This window comes from Neofelis nebulosa, chromosome 16 (genome assembly GCF_028018385.1).
Source record: "Neofelis nebulosa isolate mNeoNeb1 chromosome 16, mNeoNeb1.pri, whole genome shotgun sequence".
Classification (NCBI taxonomy): domain Eukaryota; kingdom Metazoa; phylum Chordata; class Mammalia; order Carnivora; family Felidae; genus Neofelis; species Neofelis nebulosa.
The window spans coordinates 19,462,964-19,480,546 of NC_080797.1; the positions used below are offsets into that span (position 1 = coordinate 19,462,964).

At 58.6% G+C, this 17,583-nt stretch overlaps 2 protein-coding genes across 4 annotated transcripts; one reads left to right on the forward strand and one right to left on the reverse strand.

Annotated features, from left to right (window-relative positions):
* Positions 1-417: 417 nt before the first annotated feature.
* On the reverse strand, positions 418-8,503 carry OTOP2 (otopetrin 2). Its single transcript, XM_058702544.1, has 6 exons — positions 8,191-8,503; positions 7,511-7,647; positions 6,383-6,441; positions 5,773-5,906; positions 3,287-4,164; positions 418-1,402 (listed from the first exon to the last, which is right to left on the reverse strand). The coding sequence occupies exons 1-6, from the start codon at positions 8,501-8,503 to the stop codon at positions 1,232-1,234; spliced, it is 1,692 nt and encodes a 563-aa protein (XP_058558527.1). The 3' UTR covers positions 418-1,231.
* USH1G (USH1 protein network component sans) lies at positions 8,427-16,047 on the forward strand. 3 transcript variants are annotated; one of them, XM_058702547.1, is made up of 4 exons: positions 8,427-8,926; positions 9,981-10,149; positions 12,374-13,591; positions 14,492-16,047. In XM_058702547.1, the coding sequence occupies exons 2-4, from the start codon at positions 9,986-9,988 to the stop codon at positions 14,493-14,495; spliced, it is 1,386 nt and encodes a 461-aa protein (XP_058558530.1). In that variant the 5' UTR covers positions 8,427-8,926; positions 9,981-9,985; the 3' UTR covers positions 14,496-16,047. The 3 variants fall into 3 exon arrangements, with proteins under 3 accessions (XP_058558530.1, XP_058558529.1, XP_058558531.1); XM_058702546.1 differs by having other exon boundaries at positions 8,427-10,149; XM_058702548.1 differs by lacking the exon at positions 14,492-16,047 and having other exon boundaries at positions 8,427-10,149; positions 12,374-13,595.
* The last annotated feature ends 1,536 nt before the right edge of the window (positions 16,048-17,583 follow it).

The following is a 17,583-nucleotide window of genomic DNA, read 5'->3' on the forward strand; positions in this document are numbered from 1 at the left end:
GCCCCCTCTGGCCCTCCTCACTCCTCCTGCAGCCTCTGAGACCTGCCCATCTCATTCTGCGGGCAGAGTCCGGGCGCGGCTTCCTCTTAAGCTCCCTGTGTTCTACGTGCTGCTGCCCCCACACTCCCCACACCCCAGCCCCCACCGCTGTCCACCGAAATGGTCACCGAAGTGACCCTTCGGCCCCTCTAGCCTGTCCCCCTTCACCTCGCTGTGGCTGGACACCGAATCTTCCCCCTCTTCTAGCTGGCAGGGTCTTCTCTTCAATCTCTGCCTGACTTCCTCATGTTCTCATGCTGCTAAATCTACCTATGCCTTTCCTAGATTAGAAGCCCATGGAGTCGGAGTGGTGGGTAAGAGAAGGACCTGTTGTAAGGTTCTGTGTCCCCCGACACCTTTTAAACTAGAACAGCCCTGTTTATGTTATAAACTTGGGTTCCTGAAATATTTTATTTGAGGAAAAAGAAGTTCTGCTGTTTGAAAATCATTATGCTTAGCAGAAAGGCTCTGTGACCTTGGGCAAGTCACTTTGCCTCTCTGGGCCTCTGTTACTTTCTTTGTAAAATGGTAGTTGACCAGGTCAGTCCTTCCTAACCTTTCATGGCTCACGGAACACATAAACAAATGTATTTGTCATTTGAGAATAAGGGGAAGAGGAAGACGGCATCCTGGGTACCCCGTCCAGCCCCTCCCAGGCACCCAGGTACTGGTCTGTAGCCAGTCTATAACTCACACTTGGTTCACCCACTGAAAAGCTTGAGACTTGAGAATCTCCAGGGTTCCTTCCAGCTCTGACCCACAAGAGCCTCTCTGGCAATCAGCTCAGACAGGGAAGCTGAGACAAGAAGCGGGGGGCGGAGGGACAAACTGCAGGTGTTTCCAGCTCCAGGCAGCAGTCCCGGCCAGGCCACAAGGCTGGGATTAGGGGTGGCACCAGAGCCACGGACACTTGCAGATCTTGCCTGGTCCTAGATACTATGGGGAGAGGTCTCCCTTCCCTGGTCACTCCATACCCCAGGGTCCTGCTGGGGTGGGTGGGTATGTCCTGACTATGATTTAAAAACTCATCCTGGAAAAATAACTTTTGTGAAAATTCTACCCTGGGGCCAGTGGGGAATGGGTGGTAATGTGGCACAGTGACTGCCAGCCTGGGGTTCTCTCCTGGGGGGGTGGGGGTCTCTGAATAGACACACAAGCCAAGCCCCACCCCTGCGTGTCTCTCTTGGGGGCTTCAAGACAACACGTAGACCTCCAGCAGGCTGGAGACAGCGTGCATACGGTAGAAGATGCCGAAAGGCAGGCAGATGTTGACGATGGCTGCCCAGAGCGAGTAGCCATAGAAGTCCACTTCCACAGTGTTGCTGAAGTGAGGACGGGCTCCGAAGGCAGGCATGATCCACAGCTGTGCAGAGAGAGGGGTGCATCAGGACCTGGCCTGGCTGGCCTTGAGGGTCATTTCTGTGGGCTTTGCTGGGGCAGGGGTGTGGCAAGATGGGGGTCCCAGCCCTCCAGTTTGTTGGACGGCAAGGGCTGGGTGTTGGTGAGTGGGGACCTTTGGCGTCTTGGGTAGGACCTGGCACTCACTTAAGCAGCTCGGGAAATGCAGCCAACTGAATTTGCTCACCCCCAGGCTGGGGCTCCCCCTGTGATCACATCTACCCTGTTATTATGGCTCATTTGTGAGATGCGGAGGTGGGGAAAATAGATGATGTGAGAATTTGGTACAAATGGCTAAATCAGCAGCTCTGCCCTGGAGAGATGTATGCCCGGTGTTGGTGGAGCCAGACAGGCTCAGGGCGGGGGAGGGGGTATGTCAGGATCCACCCAGAAGTGTAACCCCCACCACCCTCCATGATCTCTGTTCTCCAGCTCCACCCCTTTCCCAGGTCTGGGAGGATGTGAAAGCTGGAATCATGCTATCTCTCTGGCTGGAGCTCAGACGGTTGGGGTGTGGGGTATGAGGCAAAGAACGATGGCTTCTGGGCCAGCCCCACCCTCTTCAACCCCAGTTCACTGTGCCCTTGGACACACACAGCCCCTTTCTGAGCCTCCTTGGGTCATGCGAAATGAAGGGGTTGGAGACGATGTTCCTAGAGTTGACCCAGGAACAGATACCTGGAGAAAAACAGCCTCCCAGAAAGTGGTTCTCAGCCTGCAGTTGGGACCTGGGGGCTGAAGGTGAGGGCGGGGCCAGGCTGGGGGCGGGCTTCCAGGTTGGCCCAAGATACAAGGAGGTTTTGAGCCTTATTGCTTTTACTGGAGGTTCAAAGATTGGTGATCACTCTTTTCCTCCTCCTTCTTCTTCTTCTTCTTTTTTCTTTAACAGATTATCTGCTGGTTGGGAAGTACTCACAGTGGGGACACACTAAGAATGCACCCAAGGCAGGCCTGTTGGTATATTTTCCAGAGTGTGCACTGGTGTGGAATCACTCTGGAGATGTGCCCAACATCGGGATAGACCCACATTAAGGGTGTTTGTATATTAGGGATCTTATTCTGTTGGAGGTTGCGGCTGAGAGGGCCATTTTTATATCGAATGAAGCTTCAGAAGACGTGTTCTTTATGTGGGATGTGCTCACACGCGTACATGTTTACATATGAGAACTTTCCCTCCTGGGGATTAGATCCATACTGGACTATTTCTCCATTAGGTTATAGCCACACGAGGGGTATTTCCTGATCGGGGTGTGCCTTCATGGAGAGTGTTTTTGCCCTGGAGTGGAGTCTGTTGCTAACACAGGAGTTTCTCTTAGTAAGGGGTTTTGCTGAATTAGCAGGGAGGGGGCGCTGTTGTGAACACCCCCCCCTTCCAGGCCAGCCCGTAGCTGCGCTCTGTTGAGACTGCTTGCACTTATGCTGGTCTCTGTTACTTCCTGATGCTGCTCCAATTATCCTGAGAAACAGGCTGGTCACAAGTTCCCAGGAGAAGTCACACCTTCTACCTAGGGGTGAGGGCACCCCCACTCCACACCACAGCTCCCTCTCACCTCCACCCAGCCCCCATGCCAGCATTTCCCGGGGCCCTTCCAGTGCCATCTGCAGCCTAGACACCAGAAGGCTGGGATTTCATTGTCCCTCTCTGCCCTGAGATGCTGTTTGCCTGGGGGCTGCATCTGACCCTCTCTGAACCTCTTTTTCTCCTACAGAGCTTTAGTGTTTTTGAGTGCGCTGGGGGCAAGACAGAGAAGGCCGAGTGAATAAACCTGGAAGAACATCCTTCCTTGGCTTTCTCTTCCCCCCAGCCCATCCCCATCTCCCCACCCAACCCCGACCCTCAGTTACTCACGATGACATTGCAAAGCAGGAGAAACAGAGAAATGTCCTTCAGGCACCGGCGTCTCCAGTGTCCCCTGGGGGCCAAGATGACGGCCACTGCTTCCTGAGCGCCCTCTGGGCTGGGACCAACCAGCCTGGGGGTGGATGGGCAGGCAGGCAAGGTGTGGAGGGCATCCAGGTTGGCAAAGGTCAGGCCATGGCAGGGCTCCTTGGGGGTGGTATCACGAGGCTCAACCCCGGGTGGTCCCCGGTGGAGGCTCTCAATGATGAACACATTCTGGAAGGTGTGCTGGGCAATCATGAGCAGAGCATGGGCTAGGTTGAGCCCCCCGAGTAGGTCCCTGGGTGCGCCCACCACCACAGCTACAATAGAGTAGTAGGAAATAGCGTATTGACCCAGGGCGGCACCCATCAACAGCGCCACGTCCAGGGTTCGAGTGGGGTTCTTATGGTGATCCATGGCCCGGCGATCAAAACGGTAGATGACTGAGCCACTCAGGCTGACCAAGGTCATGAGGCCCAGACAGATGATGTTGAAGCTGTAATAGATGACCAGGGCCTGCTGGGTGCGGCCCCCCTCCCCACTCACTTGGACCTCGTAGATGATGAAGACGGCCAGCCCCACCACAAAGAGCATCAGGCCCAGGATTGGGCCAGCGAAAAAGGTCTCCCGGAAGAGGCTGACCCGGGACGGGGTGTGGCCGTGGCCATGGGTGGAGGAGGCCAGCAGCCTGCCCACATTCTTCCACATGACATACAGCATGGTGGAAGCAAAGAGGCTGTACTCAATGTTAAAGGGATACAGGTAGAAATAACCCTGCTGGAAGATCTGGCAGATGGCTGTGTTGCACGGACAGTCTCCTCCCACCGAGCTGCCTGCACGCTCCGCTGTGGAGAGAGGGGCACAGAGCTGGACTGCCCTCCCGCCTTCCTGGAGGCACCCCACCTGAAGAGCCTCGCCTTTAGACTGTGACTTTTGTTAGGGTGGAATCACAGTTGGACATGTTCACTACCTTATCCCAAACACCTGCACTGGGCCTGACATGTTCATTCATTGTACCAGGTATTTATTGAGCGCCTACTATGTGCCAGAGATGTCAGTAAACAATAATAGCTGGCGCTCGATGAACACACATCTGTACTGCAGAACTGCCCTGTGTCCTTTAGGCAGACATTTCCAATCCTTCCCAGCTAGTAATCACCCCTGGCTCCCCAGCATAGGAGAGTTCTGGTCCTGAGAGATGGTGGCCCTCCTGGGAACCCCGAAAGTTCAAGCTTCCTTGCAGCTCTCCCCAACATCCGACTCAGCCCAGAATGTGAGCTGCTTTGCCTGGGAGTCTCCTGTGACCTCCCCTCATTTTGGTTTGCAGCCCGTCTATAAGAACCTTGCCGTGTCCAGAGTGCACTTTATAGAATGCCTTGGATCTTGGCAAACATCTCTTTCAATCCCCAGAACTATGCCCGCTGGTTTTGCAGGTGCAGAAACTGAGGCTCACATAAGTAAAGTGTGGCTTGTGAGGGCAGAGCTATTGACCTACCTCCCAACCCCTGGGTAGATGCCTTTCTAATGCGCCTCTCTGCACCCCTGGGGCCCCAGTATGTTAAGTTGGCCACCTCTTCGGGTTGTTTTAAACCATCCTCAGGAACTCTCTGTATGTGCAAGGTGGCCCTTTATCAGTCCTGCTGGGCTGGGCTCTCCTCTATGCTTTCCGTTCCTGGACCCTTCCATCCTGTGTGTGTGTGTGTGTGTGTGTGTGTGTGTGCACGCGCGCGCATCTGTGTGCGTGTGTGTGTTCAGGCAAAGTCCAGTTGGACCTAGTCATCTAGTCTGGTCCTGGTTGGTGGGAGACCCTACAGAAGTCGAGAGAACTAGGACCAGGGGGCCTATGGACCCTATTTTTCCTCAGTATAGCATATTGGTTCAAAGCAAAGATGGATCTCAACACTAGTTCTCCAATTTCAAGCTCTGTGACCTTGAGTAAACTATTTAACCTTCTATGCCTTACTTTCTGTATCTGTAAAATGGGAATAATAATAGTGCCCATCTCATTGGGAAGTTGTGAGGGTTAAGTAAGACCAAGTGTCTAGGACACTTAGCACAGCACCTGACATACAGAGTCAGTAAAATGTCACTATTGTCGTTGTGATTATTCTTTCTAGCTTCTTCTTGACAGACTCTAGCCCATGCTTCTGCCATCAAGCCAACTCTGCCTCCCTTCCCTTCTCTCCACTTTGATCACCCTTGCCTTTTCATTCTGGAGCCCAAGTCTTTGGTGGAATGGAGACCTGAACCATGGGGCCAAGGCCGCATCCTCCAGAATGAGAAGATGCCCCCTGACGCCCTCCCTCAGGTGTCACCTGCGCCTGTATGGAGCCTGGAGGAGGGGAAGCTCTCCTCCCTTGGGAGGGCAAGGGAGACTGACTGTCCTGGTGCACAAGCATCCAACCCAAGGCCTAGAAGTCCCAGACCAGGGTTAATCTGGAGTGAACACTCACGGTCAGGAGCGAAGCGGTGGTGGCTGGTGTTGCTGTGGGAACTGTCATAGGAGTGAGTCTGGTGCACGGACTCGTCCACCACGGCCGCCATCCAGATGGCCAGGTTGGTGGTGAGGGTGAACATGAGACCACACCTGTTTGGAGAGGGGGAGCAAAGAGGCCAGTGGGAGTCTGGCCCATCGTGGGTCCCTGGGGCAGATGGAGAACTGGGGAGCTAGATTAGGAGATGATGCTGGGAAGCAAGAAAGCGGTCAGGCCCCTGTGTGAACAGAGAAGTTGAGTTTGGAAGGCACTCTAAGTCTGGCCAGGATGCTACCCAAGAGAGGGCATGGGGCGGGGAAGGGGTTCAGAGGCTCAGGCCACTGCTGCTCCCTCTTCTAGAGGAAAGCACATATAATTTACCACACAACCCATCCCACCAAAACACACAGGCACACACATATACACAGTACACACAGCACAGGACAAAATGGTGGAAATCTTGCTGGTGAAGCAAAGGGGCCTTGGTTGAAACCACACCCAGGCGGCAGAAAGTGGACCCCATGCCCCAGGTTAGAAAGCCCTCATCTCTCATGCCAGATGGGCATTGAGCTGTGGAGCAGGGACTCACCGGGTCAGATCCAGGTGGACGTGAATACAGTCCTTAGCGGAGACCCAGAGAAAGTAAGTCTGTTGAGAGAGAGCGGCGGGGTGGGGTGGGGGGGGGGGTGGGGTGGGGGGGGTGGGGAGAGGTCACTCACTCTGCAGATGGGCTAAACTCTGGAGTTCCCATGTCCAAACCCAGCAGAATGTTCTCTCTACCTCAAGAACCACCCATACTAGCTTACCAAGTTTTTACAAAAGGAGTTGGGAGCTTTCTTTCTATGGAACAGTTTATATAAAATAGTTTTCGTGTTCTTTCAGAGTCTGCAAACCGTTACCTGTAAACTCTTGGCATTTTGGGGGTCAACATCCCCTGCCCCACCTCTGTCCTTTGTTTCCTTGAAATGCTTGCTCTCACCTGGTTGCCAATAAATCCTTGTCATGGTATTTGTTGATGTGGGGGTATCTGCAATTTCATTTTACCCAAGTACCCTTCAAACCCATAAAATGTAGAAGAGTAAAACTATATAAGTACCAAAGTCATAAGTATGTTGAACTGTGGAAATCTGCACAGCAGGGGTGATGTTTCAGGAGATGGAACCCTACATGTGGTCATTCTGGTCATGATACAGGGCTGAGATCTGCCTGATCTGGTCCCATGTAAGACCAGTCCTGCCTCAGCTCAATCATGAGACCTTTCAGTGTTATTTATGCAACAAATAAAAAAATATATATATACTTGAACTTGTTTGAACCCTATTTCCTGAACAAATAAAGAACATATGGGCAGTAGCTGAGGCCAAACAGGCCATGCCCACAGCGGGATCCTGGGCTGAGAATGATGCCCTCTACTGGCACCCAGGGAGGGCAAGCCAGGTTCTAGGAGACATGGCAGCTGCCACAACCCAGACATACTAGATGTTGATATTGTCACTGCTTAGGTTGAAATGAAATCACAAGACCCCTAAGTAGGAGCTCACATTTGGATATTACTTCTTTACTGAGTGCTTCCGGATTTATGGACTCATATCATACACACTACAGTCCTATCCCCACCTTATTTGATTGCTCAGGGTCGAAGAGGAGTGGAGATCTCCTGACCTCATGCCAGATGCTGGCTCCTTCCACCACACTCAGGAACACTCTTCCCACCCACCTGGACGATGACAAACACGGCCTGGGTGAGAGGGTGCAGGATCTTGATGGCTGACTGGCACTCAAAGAAACTGGAGTAGTAGCCAGTCTTGAAGACATCCATGACGAGAGTGCAGATCCCAAACAGCACCAGCCCGCCTGGGAGTGAGGGGTGGGGGATGGGTCAGAGGCAACGGTTTATAGATCTGACGATGGATGGCTAGATGGGTGGTGGGTTGGATGGTTGGATGGATGGATGAATGAGTGGGGCAGGTGGGAGGATCAAGGGACAGATGAATGGGGTGGGTGAAGGGATGGATAGATGGCTGGCTGGATGGGTGGATGGTTGGACGATGGATGGACGGATGGATGGATGGATAAATGGATGGATGGAAAGATGAATGGGTGGCAAAGGCTCTTCCATGACCACCCTCTTTCAATCTTTAGAAAGGGTGGAGAAATCCCCTCCCACCCCTCACTTGACTCTTCTTCCAAGATTCTTTCTCTTCCTCTTCTCTCACAACCGCAGCCCATCGCATTCTCAGCCACATCTAGTCCCCGGGTGTGTGCGTGTGTGGGGGGCGGAGGGGAGGGACTTCTCAGCCCCCTACCTTGACGCGGACTCCACAGTTCCTCTGAGAGTCCCAGCCTCTGGCTCCCCGCCTGCCTCCCACTTCCTCCCCCCACCACCTCCCCTGGCACCTCGAAGCCAGATGGGGCCGGCGTGCGCGTCCCGGTAGGGGACGGCGTTGGGACAGCGCACGGTCCGGAGGAGGTAGAAGAGGGTCCAGAGGGAGGCGAGCAGCATCATGGTGGTGAGCAGCGCGAACACGTCCGTGTCGTACACCGCTACCTTGTTGAAGGCGCCGCCGCTGATGAGCGTGCAGGCAAGGAGCAGCACGTTCACGGCCAGCAGCACCGACAGCAGGCGGCCGCCCTTCTTCCACACCTCGCGGGAGCCTGCCCTCGGCGCCGGCGGGCTCTCCTTGGGTCCCTGGGCCAGCTCCTCGGACATGGCAGGGGCGACTGGACGAGGTTGGAGGGGGTCACTGTGGAGGAGGAGCGAACAGGACCCCGGGTCAACCCCGGGGGCTCTGCGACCCTTCGGGTCTTTGGCTCGAGGGCAGAGGGAAAGAAAGGCGGCGGCGGGCAGCCCCGTCGGACCCCGTCCTAAGTCCCCACTCCCCACTCCCCAATCCGTTTTCCGTCTGGTCCGGGCACCCACCTGGCTGGGCCGGGAGCCCGCGCTGAGCTGGGGGTCAGGGGGTGGCGAGCGTCTCCTCTTTCCCACAGCGGGCTGGACGGGCGCTTTATACCGGGGAGGGCAGGGTGATTTACAGCCGCGGGAGCTCAGCTCCATAAATCTCTCAGCCCCACTCACATGATCCATCTTTTCTCCGAGCTGAATTTAGGGAAGAGCGCGCGGGAGCCAGATAAGGTAAGATTTATATTTACCCGTTAAGAGGCGGCCCCCCTCTCCCGCCCCCGCCGTCCCGTCACCTCGGAGCGGCATGGCTCGGGCGCAGCCCCGCACTGCGACACCCAGAGGGCACCCCGTCCCGGGCGCCCACCGCGCCCTCGGGCTCCGCGACCCCGGCCGCCCAGAGCCCCGAGAACTGATGATGCTCTATACACGCCCCGAGGGCTCACAGGCACCCGGACGCCCTCCCAGCCCCGGCACACCCTATACCTTCGCGCCCCTCTGCTGCTGCCCCAAGATCGGGACCCCAGTGCCCCTTTCCCTGACACCCTCAAGGTGGTCGAAGTTCCTTCTTCCTCTATCCCTCCCCGGAGTCTTCTGCTCGGCTGGAAGCCGCCAGCCGGGTTTGGGTATCAAGTTCAAGTTCGCCAGAGGCGCGCGGAGTCCGCGTCCAGTCTTCCAGCGCCCCCTGCTGGAGCGCGGCTCCCCGACCCCGCGTTGGGGGGGGTGGGGCGGGGGCGGTGGTGGCAGCCGGGACGCAGGGTGCTTCTCGCCGTCTGGGGGTCAGTCCTCAGACCCCTCCTAGGCCCACCGTCCTAGCGATCCAGACTGCCCTCGGACACCCCTCCCCAGCCCTTGGCCCGTCCCTTTGACGGGTGGAGACATCGGGAGCCGCAGAGCGGGGGCTCCCGTGACGACAGACTCCGGACTGTCCGCAGACTAGGCCTCATGGGGCAGGGTGCTGAGGTGACCACTTTTGGAACAGGGCAGGGCCTCGCGTGGGTCACTCCTGCGCGCTCGGGAGCAGGGTGTTTAGGACCCAGGGGCCGCCCGGGGGCGGCTCCCCAGGCGGCGGGAGATCCTTCTCCCCCCTCCCTCCCGGGGCGAGCGGCTCAGATGTCGGAGTAGCGGCGGCTCCCGGCGCTCCGCAACCTGCGTCTGCGGCAGCGGGGGCTGGCGGCCCGGCCCCTGCCCGGCCCCCTCCCCCAACCCCATGCCTCAGCCCTAACCCCTCCGCCCTCCCCCGCGGGGGGCATTTCCTGGTGCCCCCTGCCCTCCCCGTCCAAGTCAGGCGCCATGAACGACCAGTACCACCGGGCGGCCCGGGACGGCTACCTGGAGCTCCTCAAAGAGGCCACCAGGAAGGAGCTGAACGCCCCCGACGAGGATGGCATGACTCCCACCCTCTGGGCTGCCTACCATGGCAACCTGGAGTCGCTGCGTCTCATCGTGAGCCGAGGGTGAGTACCCACTCTGGCCCTGCCTAAGCCCGATGGTGGAGGGGGTGGTGGAGGGAGAAGAGAGTCCTGGGCCCCCTCCCAGACCCTGAGACGCAGTCCCCAAGACTCCAAGGTACCTTCCCCCCACTCCTCTGAGCCACCCTCTTCTCTACTGACGCTAAGGTGGAAGCTTGGAGCCTCGCGGTGGTGGGAGGGGGCACAACTTGAGGCATGTGACCCTGGTGACCTGGATGTGGGGCTAGGAGGGGAGCGACTGGGATTTGGGGGCCCACGATTGCGATTGCGGGAGGGGTTGCAGAGTGAGGGGAAGGTGGGAGAGATTTCCTGGGTTGGGTCACACCTGGAAGCAAGAGTGGGGATGGGAGAGAAGGGGCAGAAGTGGTGGCAGGACAGGCTCCTTACTCGGGAGGGCCTGGGGTCCAAAGGGCACTCCCCCCCCCCCCCAGCCGGTGCTGTACCTCCCTGCAGGCCAGGGCTCACACAGCTCTCTCCCAGCTCATTCTCGGGATTTATGGGCACTGTCCACAGCACCAAATGTCACTCCACACAGCCACCTCATTAACTCCCTCTGTGCCCCTCCCCCACAATGGCCTCCCTCTCCCCCCCTTAGGAGTTGTTTGGGGGGAAGAGTGGGCATAGAGTCCAGGTGTCAGAGCCAGGGAAGTGGTTTGAAGGTAGCGATTAAGGAATTCGGGGTCCAGGGCTGCTGACGTGGGCTCCCCGGGGCTGAATGACACCGTGGACAACTTCCCCAGCCTCCACGGTTTTCTACAGAGAGGTCACCTGGTTGAACTGGACACCTGGGCAGCCTGGCCAGGGAAAAGGAGTGGAAGACGTGCCCCAGGAGGGTTACTATGAGCATCTCAGGCCCTGGGAAATCACGGTGGAGACAAAAGGGGCCCAGCTGGCCCTGGTGCCCGATGCTGGCCTGTGGCCTGAGCATGCGGTGGGTGGGGTGTGGTGGCTGGGGAGCCCCCTTGCCCTCCCTCCGAGGCCCCGCTCCTCAGGCGGGCAGCAGGTGGGAGCAGCCCCTGACACCAGGCAGCTAAGCCTCGTTCCAAGAAGCCAAGGCAGGCCCCTTCCCACACCAAGAGAGCACACAGCGATCCTGCCGTCCTGCTCCTCCCATCAGAGAGGTCCATGGGAGGAGGGGAAAACGGTGGCTTCCCGGTGCACCAAGTCCCCCAACTCCTACAGACAACAAGGGTTGGTGTTGGATGGGGCATGGGCCAGATGCCAAGCAGCTCCTTGCCACATTGTCCTGCAGGACTTGGCACCAGTGGGAGAAGCGTGGCGAGGGTTGTGTGTGGGGGGGGAACTGTTGAGACAAGGGGGTGATTCTTCCTCCAGCCTTGAGGGGTGGCCTCGTGGCCTCATTAGTGTGAGCTAGGCCCCTGCCGGAGGGGAGCGCTTGGAGAAGCCAGCCGGAGCATGCCCAAGGGGGCACGGTCTGGTGGTGGAGGTGGATTGGAAGGTGCTGGGTGGGTCCCCTGGGCAGGCCCAAGCCAGCCTGCCTGACAGGGCTCCCAAAGACGGGGCAGCCCCGGGAAGGGAGGGCTGCTGGGCCCAGGTTGCAGACTCACCTCCTCCTCCCCTTCCGACCTGGCTGCCCCCACACTCCCCTCCCAGCCCAGGCCAAGACCCGACACCTGCTCTCACACGCAGCCTTGCCAGGCCTGGCCCTGCTCCCTGCAGACGTGGCCGTGCCCGCCGACGCCCAGGCACACACTCTCACACACACTCACCCAGGGCTCAGGCTCAGCACCCATCATCCTCTCCTCCTCTTTTGTGGGCACCCTGCACCCGCAGCCACACTCACCACCACGCCTGCCTAGAGACCCAGACTCGCCCTGGCCCACCACCTCTCTGGGCCAGCTCCCCACTTGGCTCCATGAATAATTCACTCCTGTCTCTCTGGGCATCAAATATTTATCCCCTGAGATTCCCAGCCATCAGTTCTCTTGGGGAAGGCCCCGCCCCGGCCCCGCCTTTTCGGTCGCCCCGCCCCTTGCGAGTCTGGGGCCACTCCCCCCGCCCCCGGGCTCTGTCTAGGTCTGCCTGGTGTCTCCCGGGTCAGAGGAGACATCTCGGGCCCTCGGGTCCCGCCGGTGTGCCCGTGGGGCGGCCTACACGGGCCGGGAGCTCCCTACACCTGCAGCCAGTGCCGCCTGCCCGCCCCAAATGGTGTTGGTTCATCACCCTCCCTCGCGTGTCCTCCCTGCAGGGGTGACCCAGACAAGTGTGACATCTGGGGCAACACGCCCCTGCACCTGGCAGCTTCCAATGGCCACCTGCACTGCCTCTCCTTCCTGGTGTCCTTCGGGGCCAACATCTGGTGCCTGGACAACGACTACCACACGCCGCTGGACATGGCCGCCATGAAGGGCCACATGGAGTGCGTGCGCTACCTGGACTCCATCGCGGCCAAGCAGAGCAGCCTCAACCCCAAGCTGGTGGGCAAGCTGAAGGACAAGGCCTTCCGCGAGGCGGAGCGGCGCATCCGCGAGTGCGCCAAGATGCAGCGCAAGCACCACGAGCGCATGGAGCGGCGCTACCGGCGCGAGCTGGCCGAGCGGTCGGACACGCTCAGCTTCTCCAGCCTCACGTCCAGCACCCTGAGCCGCCGGCTGCAGCACCTGGCGCTGGGCAGCCACCTGCCCTACTCGCAGGCCACGCTGCACGGCACGGCCAGGGGCAAGGCCAAGATCCAGCGGAAGCTGGAGCGGCGCAAGCAGGGCGGCGAGGGCACCTTCAAGATCTCCGAGGACGGCCGCAAGAGCGTGCGCTCGCTCTCGGGCCTGCAGCTGGGCAGCGACGTGATGTTCGTGCGCCAGGGCACCTACGCCAACCCCAAGGAGTGGGGCCGCTCCCCGCTCCGGGACATGTTCCTCTCGGACGAGGACAGCGTCTCCCGTGCCACGCTGGCGGCCGAGCCTGCCCACTCGGAGGTCAGCACCGACTCAGGCCACGACTCCCTGTTTACGCGGCCCGGCCTGGGCACCATGGTGTTCCGCCGGAACTACCTGACCAGCGGGCTGCACGGGCTGGGCCGCGAGGACGCGGCGCTGGACGGCGGGGGCGCGCCGCGAGGCCGGCTGCAGAGCTCCCCCAGCCTGGACGACGACAGCCTGGGCAGTGCCAACAGCCTGCAGGACCGCAGCTGCGGGGAGGAGCTGCCCTGGGACGAGCTGGACCTGGGCCTGGATGAGGACCTGGAGCCCGAGACGAGCCCGCTGGACACCTTCCTGGCCTCTCTGCACCTGGAGGACTTCGCCTCCCTCCTGCGGCAGGAGAAGATTGACCTCGAAGCGCTGATGCTGTGCTCCGACCTTGACCTCCGCAGCATCAGCGTCCCCCTGGGGCCCCGCAAGAAGATTCTGGGGGCCGTGAGGAGGAGGAGGCAGGCGCTGGAACGCCCGCCTGCTCTGGAGGACACAGAGTTGTGAGTGTCCTGGGCTTTGGGGGATGGGAAAAGGGGTCAGAAGGCCTTGCGGGTGGGATCTGCCTTTTCGGGAATGTGGAGGCAGGGGGTGGGGGTGGGGGTGTCAATACCGTATTTCATAAAATCTAAGTCCCCATCCATTACAAGAGGTCCCACTGAATTTGTTTACCCCCAATTCTGAAAATGAAGCTGCCAGTTTCATGACAAGGGAGGAGGCTTTCTTATCACAGCTAATGTAAAATGCACCTTGACTTTGGAGATAATCAAAATGTCCCCAAATGGATGTCTTAGGACAGTTGAGATCCAGTGGTCACAGTAATCAGAACCCGGATGTTTTGAGCCCTCCCATCTACTGGGTGCTGGAGATACCGCTGCATGTGTCCCTTAATTGAGTCCTCCCCAGCTCCTGGGTGCAGGGGCTGTATCATCCCCATTTTCCAGGGGAGCAAGTGGAGGCTCAGAGGGTTTGAGCGGCTCACCCCAAGGGCCTGCTGCTGCTTGATCCCCGGTCTGTGTGGCTCTAGAGCCTGGGGACTAGGTGACTCCCATGGAAGGAGAGTTGTCACGTTCAAAAGCTGTCAGGGAGAGCTCAAGTCTGCTACCACACTGGTGGCCGTCCCTGCCCCGATCCCTTTCTCAGGGCATCCCACAAGCCCAGCAAATGCTGCTGCCCCCTTTTGGTGTCTATGGCTTTTACCCTGCATGGCTGGGCAGGGGTGGGTGTGGGGAGGCAGTCTGGTTTAGAGTTCCGGGGATGGGGAGGAAACCCCTAGGCCAATGTCCCCATCCCTGACCGTTGGCCTGCCAGGAGAGGGTCAGTCGTCCAAATGGCTGGTCTTGGTTTAAAATGATGTCTTGAAAGCCCTCACCTGAAGTCTGTTTCTGTGTCTTTCTCTCCAGGTAACAGGGGGCTCCTCTCTCCAGACCAAATGAATTGCGAGTTGCCACAACCCACCGTGAGGCCACGAGGTCCTCACGGTCGCCAGCCCTGAAGCCCCCCCGGCCCCTCCCCAGGAGCAAAGACCGTGTGGGTCATCTCCCTTGAAAGCCTGTCCACACTCCACAACGGAGGTGTAGCCTGGAGGTACCAGCAAGGGGTCCAGGAGCCCTTGAGCCACTCCCGTCTGAATGGCCTTAAAGGACATGTGGATTCCTGGAAGGCCAGCTCCAGAGGAAGGGCAGGGGACCCCTGGGGCCCCAGGGGATAGACGACATACCCATTAGAGCTGGATGGGAGTGTGTGTGGAGGGGACATGGCCTGTCCCAGGGGCCACTGTCTCTCCCCACCCCTCCTCTGAGGGTCCTGCTGTGCTCAGGCTGGAGACTCGCTCACTTCTTACATTTTTGTGAAGGGAAGAGTTTGGGCTGGCTCCCTCCCCTCCCCCTCCATGCCGCAGAGAGGAGGTTCCTGGCTAGACTCTTCAGCCAAATGCCCTGACTTTGGTCCCCACTCCTGCCCCAAGCCAGCCCCCTTCTCCTTCACCTATTGGCCATGTCCGGGAGTTGGGGCGCCAGGCTGGCATGAAGTGGGGGTGACTGGCACCCTTACCAGCTCACCTGGTGGTGGGGCCTGGCCTGACTCTGCCCTCCTCACGCTCAGGCCTCCAGCCTGGTCCCCCTCCAGGGACCCCAGAGGGTCAGGCCAATAGATGCAAGGTGCTAGAGCAATAATCTGCAGTATTATGGCTCCGAGGCCTGGCGGGCGTGTCCTGGGCTGGAGAAAGGCATCTGCCAACAGCCTCAGCTGGGTGTCTAGCCTAGTTTGGGGGAGTCCTGGGACATGGAAGAGACTGGGGATGTGGATAATCTAAGCTGCTGACTGTCCCCAGGTCCCCAGGGCCCTGTGCATGTGTGTCTGTGCTGGGGGCTGGCTGGTGGCTTTCCCTCCGGGTCTGGAGGTGGCTGGGCAGCTGCGAGGTTCTGTGTAGGTAGGTCAGCAGGAGCTCAGTATGTGTCCCTGCTCTGTGATGGCAGCGAGACCAGGGAGGAGGCCAGCCCTGGACCCGCATCCCTGACCCTCCCGCTCCCACCGGGAGCACCACTGCAGCTCCCATCTCTTTCCTGGGCCCCCTTGGCTAGGTCAGGAGATGAGGGGATACCCAAAGAATGCCACAGGCCTCCCTCTGCATCTGTGTCTGTGCTGGGGGAGGGGGACGGGGGAGCGGTTTCCGTTCCCACAAAGAGGGCTTGGTGGCCTGTCGCTGCCACCCTGAGCCCATGCCAGTCCTTTGCCCTGTCATCTGGGCCTGGGGCCGCCCCCAAGTGCCGACTCGACTTTCTCAGAGCCCCAGGTGCTGCCCTTTTTCTTCTGTTCCCTGTCTGTGTCCTGCCTCAGCCTCCTCCCTGTTCTCCCAGTTCCCGGGGTGGGGCAGGCTCTGGGACTCCCACTGCCACACAAAGTACCCCTCCCGCAGGCTCATTATAACTTTTGTAGAGAATGTTCTGTATCGTTGTCACGCCTGTGTCTCGTTCTTTAACCACTGGGGGGTGGGAGAGGGAGAAGGTCTTTGTGTACCGAAGAGGGCTTGGTCCTCATGGGCCCCCTGGAGGGGGTCCAGGGATGGATGGTTGGGCATGCCCCACCCCCATGCATCCTTGCAGGGCCTTCCCTCATCCCTGGGTCTTCACCCTGCTGTTTCTGGGCCCAGAATTTGGAGCTGAGGGAGAGGGAGGGTTCAGAAGAATGGGGACAGGCAAGCTGGAAGCTGAGTAGGGGGGATGGTCCAGGCTGCAGCTGCTAAGGACAGCTTTCTCCATTTCCAATGGGGCCTGCCTGGCCTTCTCCAGACATGGGCAGAAGCTGTACCCAAGGAGGCCACCACTCATCACCCAGGCCGCATAAGCCCTCATCTCAAGGCCCCAGCCCACCCTGGGAGGCCACCAGTGCAGTCCCCATTTCCCTCACCACCCCAGGCAGCTCTTGGGGCAGCCCTATTTAGAACCTTCCTTTGTCCCAGAGGTAAGGCTTCTCCTTAAGCTGTAAGACAATGGCCTCTGTTTGCTCAGTCAAGCCTGAGAAAGGGCCCTGGAATCATTTTATTTCATTCCCTAAGGATGCTGGGTCAAGTGCTTCTGCTAAAGGGAGTTCAAGACAGCTCTCTCCCTCCAGCATCAATCAGAATGGTCCAGAGGATGTCCCAGCGGGAAGGTTGCTTAGCAACCATCTGGGGTTCTAGGTCAATTCCCTCCACTTTACAGATGGAAAAACGGAGGCCTACCAAGGGGATGATCCAGACTCAGAACACTAGCCTCCTGACTGCTGCCACACTTTCCTGCCCGCGCCCCCCCTCCCCCAGGCTGCTAAGGGGGCCAGCGGAGTGGTGGGATTCTGTCGGCTGCTCCACAGGGTTGTCCACCCTGCGACCCCTACTGGCCATCCTGGTCACTGCACCTACCTCAGGAAAGACCGGCCAGTCGTGGCGCCGCTGTTCCAGGAAACGGACATGGGGGGTGAGGACTGAATAACAAGACAGCAGATAGGAACTTCAGCGTAGAGGCAGGGGCTAATCCGAAGCACTGGGGGCTGGGGTCTCCATGGGTCAGTGTGGCCCGAGGGTGGAAGCCTGAGGCACAAGAGCAGGTGCAGCTGCGGGAAGTCTGAGGGGACTTTAAACACAGTGAAGGGAAGAATTTTACATGGTAAGGGGTTCAGCCCTCTCGACCCATTCCCCTTAAAATTTAGATCGAGGTTAGATCGAGGAAAGTTTAGAAAAATCCATTGCTCTTAGACTTTTGGTATTAGAATCTGCTAATAATATGGGCCACTTTCCCTGGAAAAATGCACACCGGGCAGGCAAACACTCATATACAATTTCGTTCATAATTCCAGGCAGTTCCTGGAGCTCCAAGAGGTCCAGGGACCCCATGTTAAGATGCCCTAGACTGCTCTGAAGTCACATCATAAACGGGATTACTAATTCGATGGAGATGGAGGTGTCAGAAGGAATCAGGCAGGAAGGGCCTCTGGGTATGTGGGACAACCTCATTTTACA

What these genes read in the sequence shown, in the direction of transcription:
- OTOP2 (XM_058702544.1), bottom strand. Translation starts at nt 8,503, where the DNA reads ATGTCCGAGGAGCTGGCCCAGGGACCCAAGGAGAGCCCGCCGGCGCCG. An exon ending in CCGTGTTTGTCATCGTCCAG is followed by an intron (nt 6,442 to 7,510) that starts GTGGGTGGGAAG and finishes CTCTCTCAACAG; the next exon opens with ACTTACTTTCTCTGGGTCTC. An exon ending in CCACCGCTTCGCTCCTGACC is followed by an intron (nt 4,165 to 5,772) that starts GTGAGTGTTCAC and finishes CTCTCTCCACAG; the next exon opens with CGGAGCGTGCAGGCAGCTCG.
- USH1G (XM_058702546.1), top strand. Translation starts at nt 9,986, where the DNA reads ATGAACGACCAGTACCACCGGGCGGCCCGGGACGGCTACCTGGAGCTC. An exon ending in CGTCTCATCGTGAGCCGAGG is followed by an intron (nt 10,150 to 12,373) that starts GTGAGTACCCAC and finishes TCCTCCCTGCAG; the next exon opens with GGGTGACCCAGACAAGTGTG.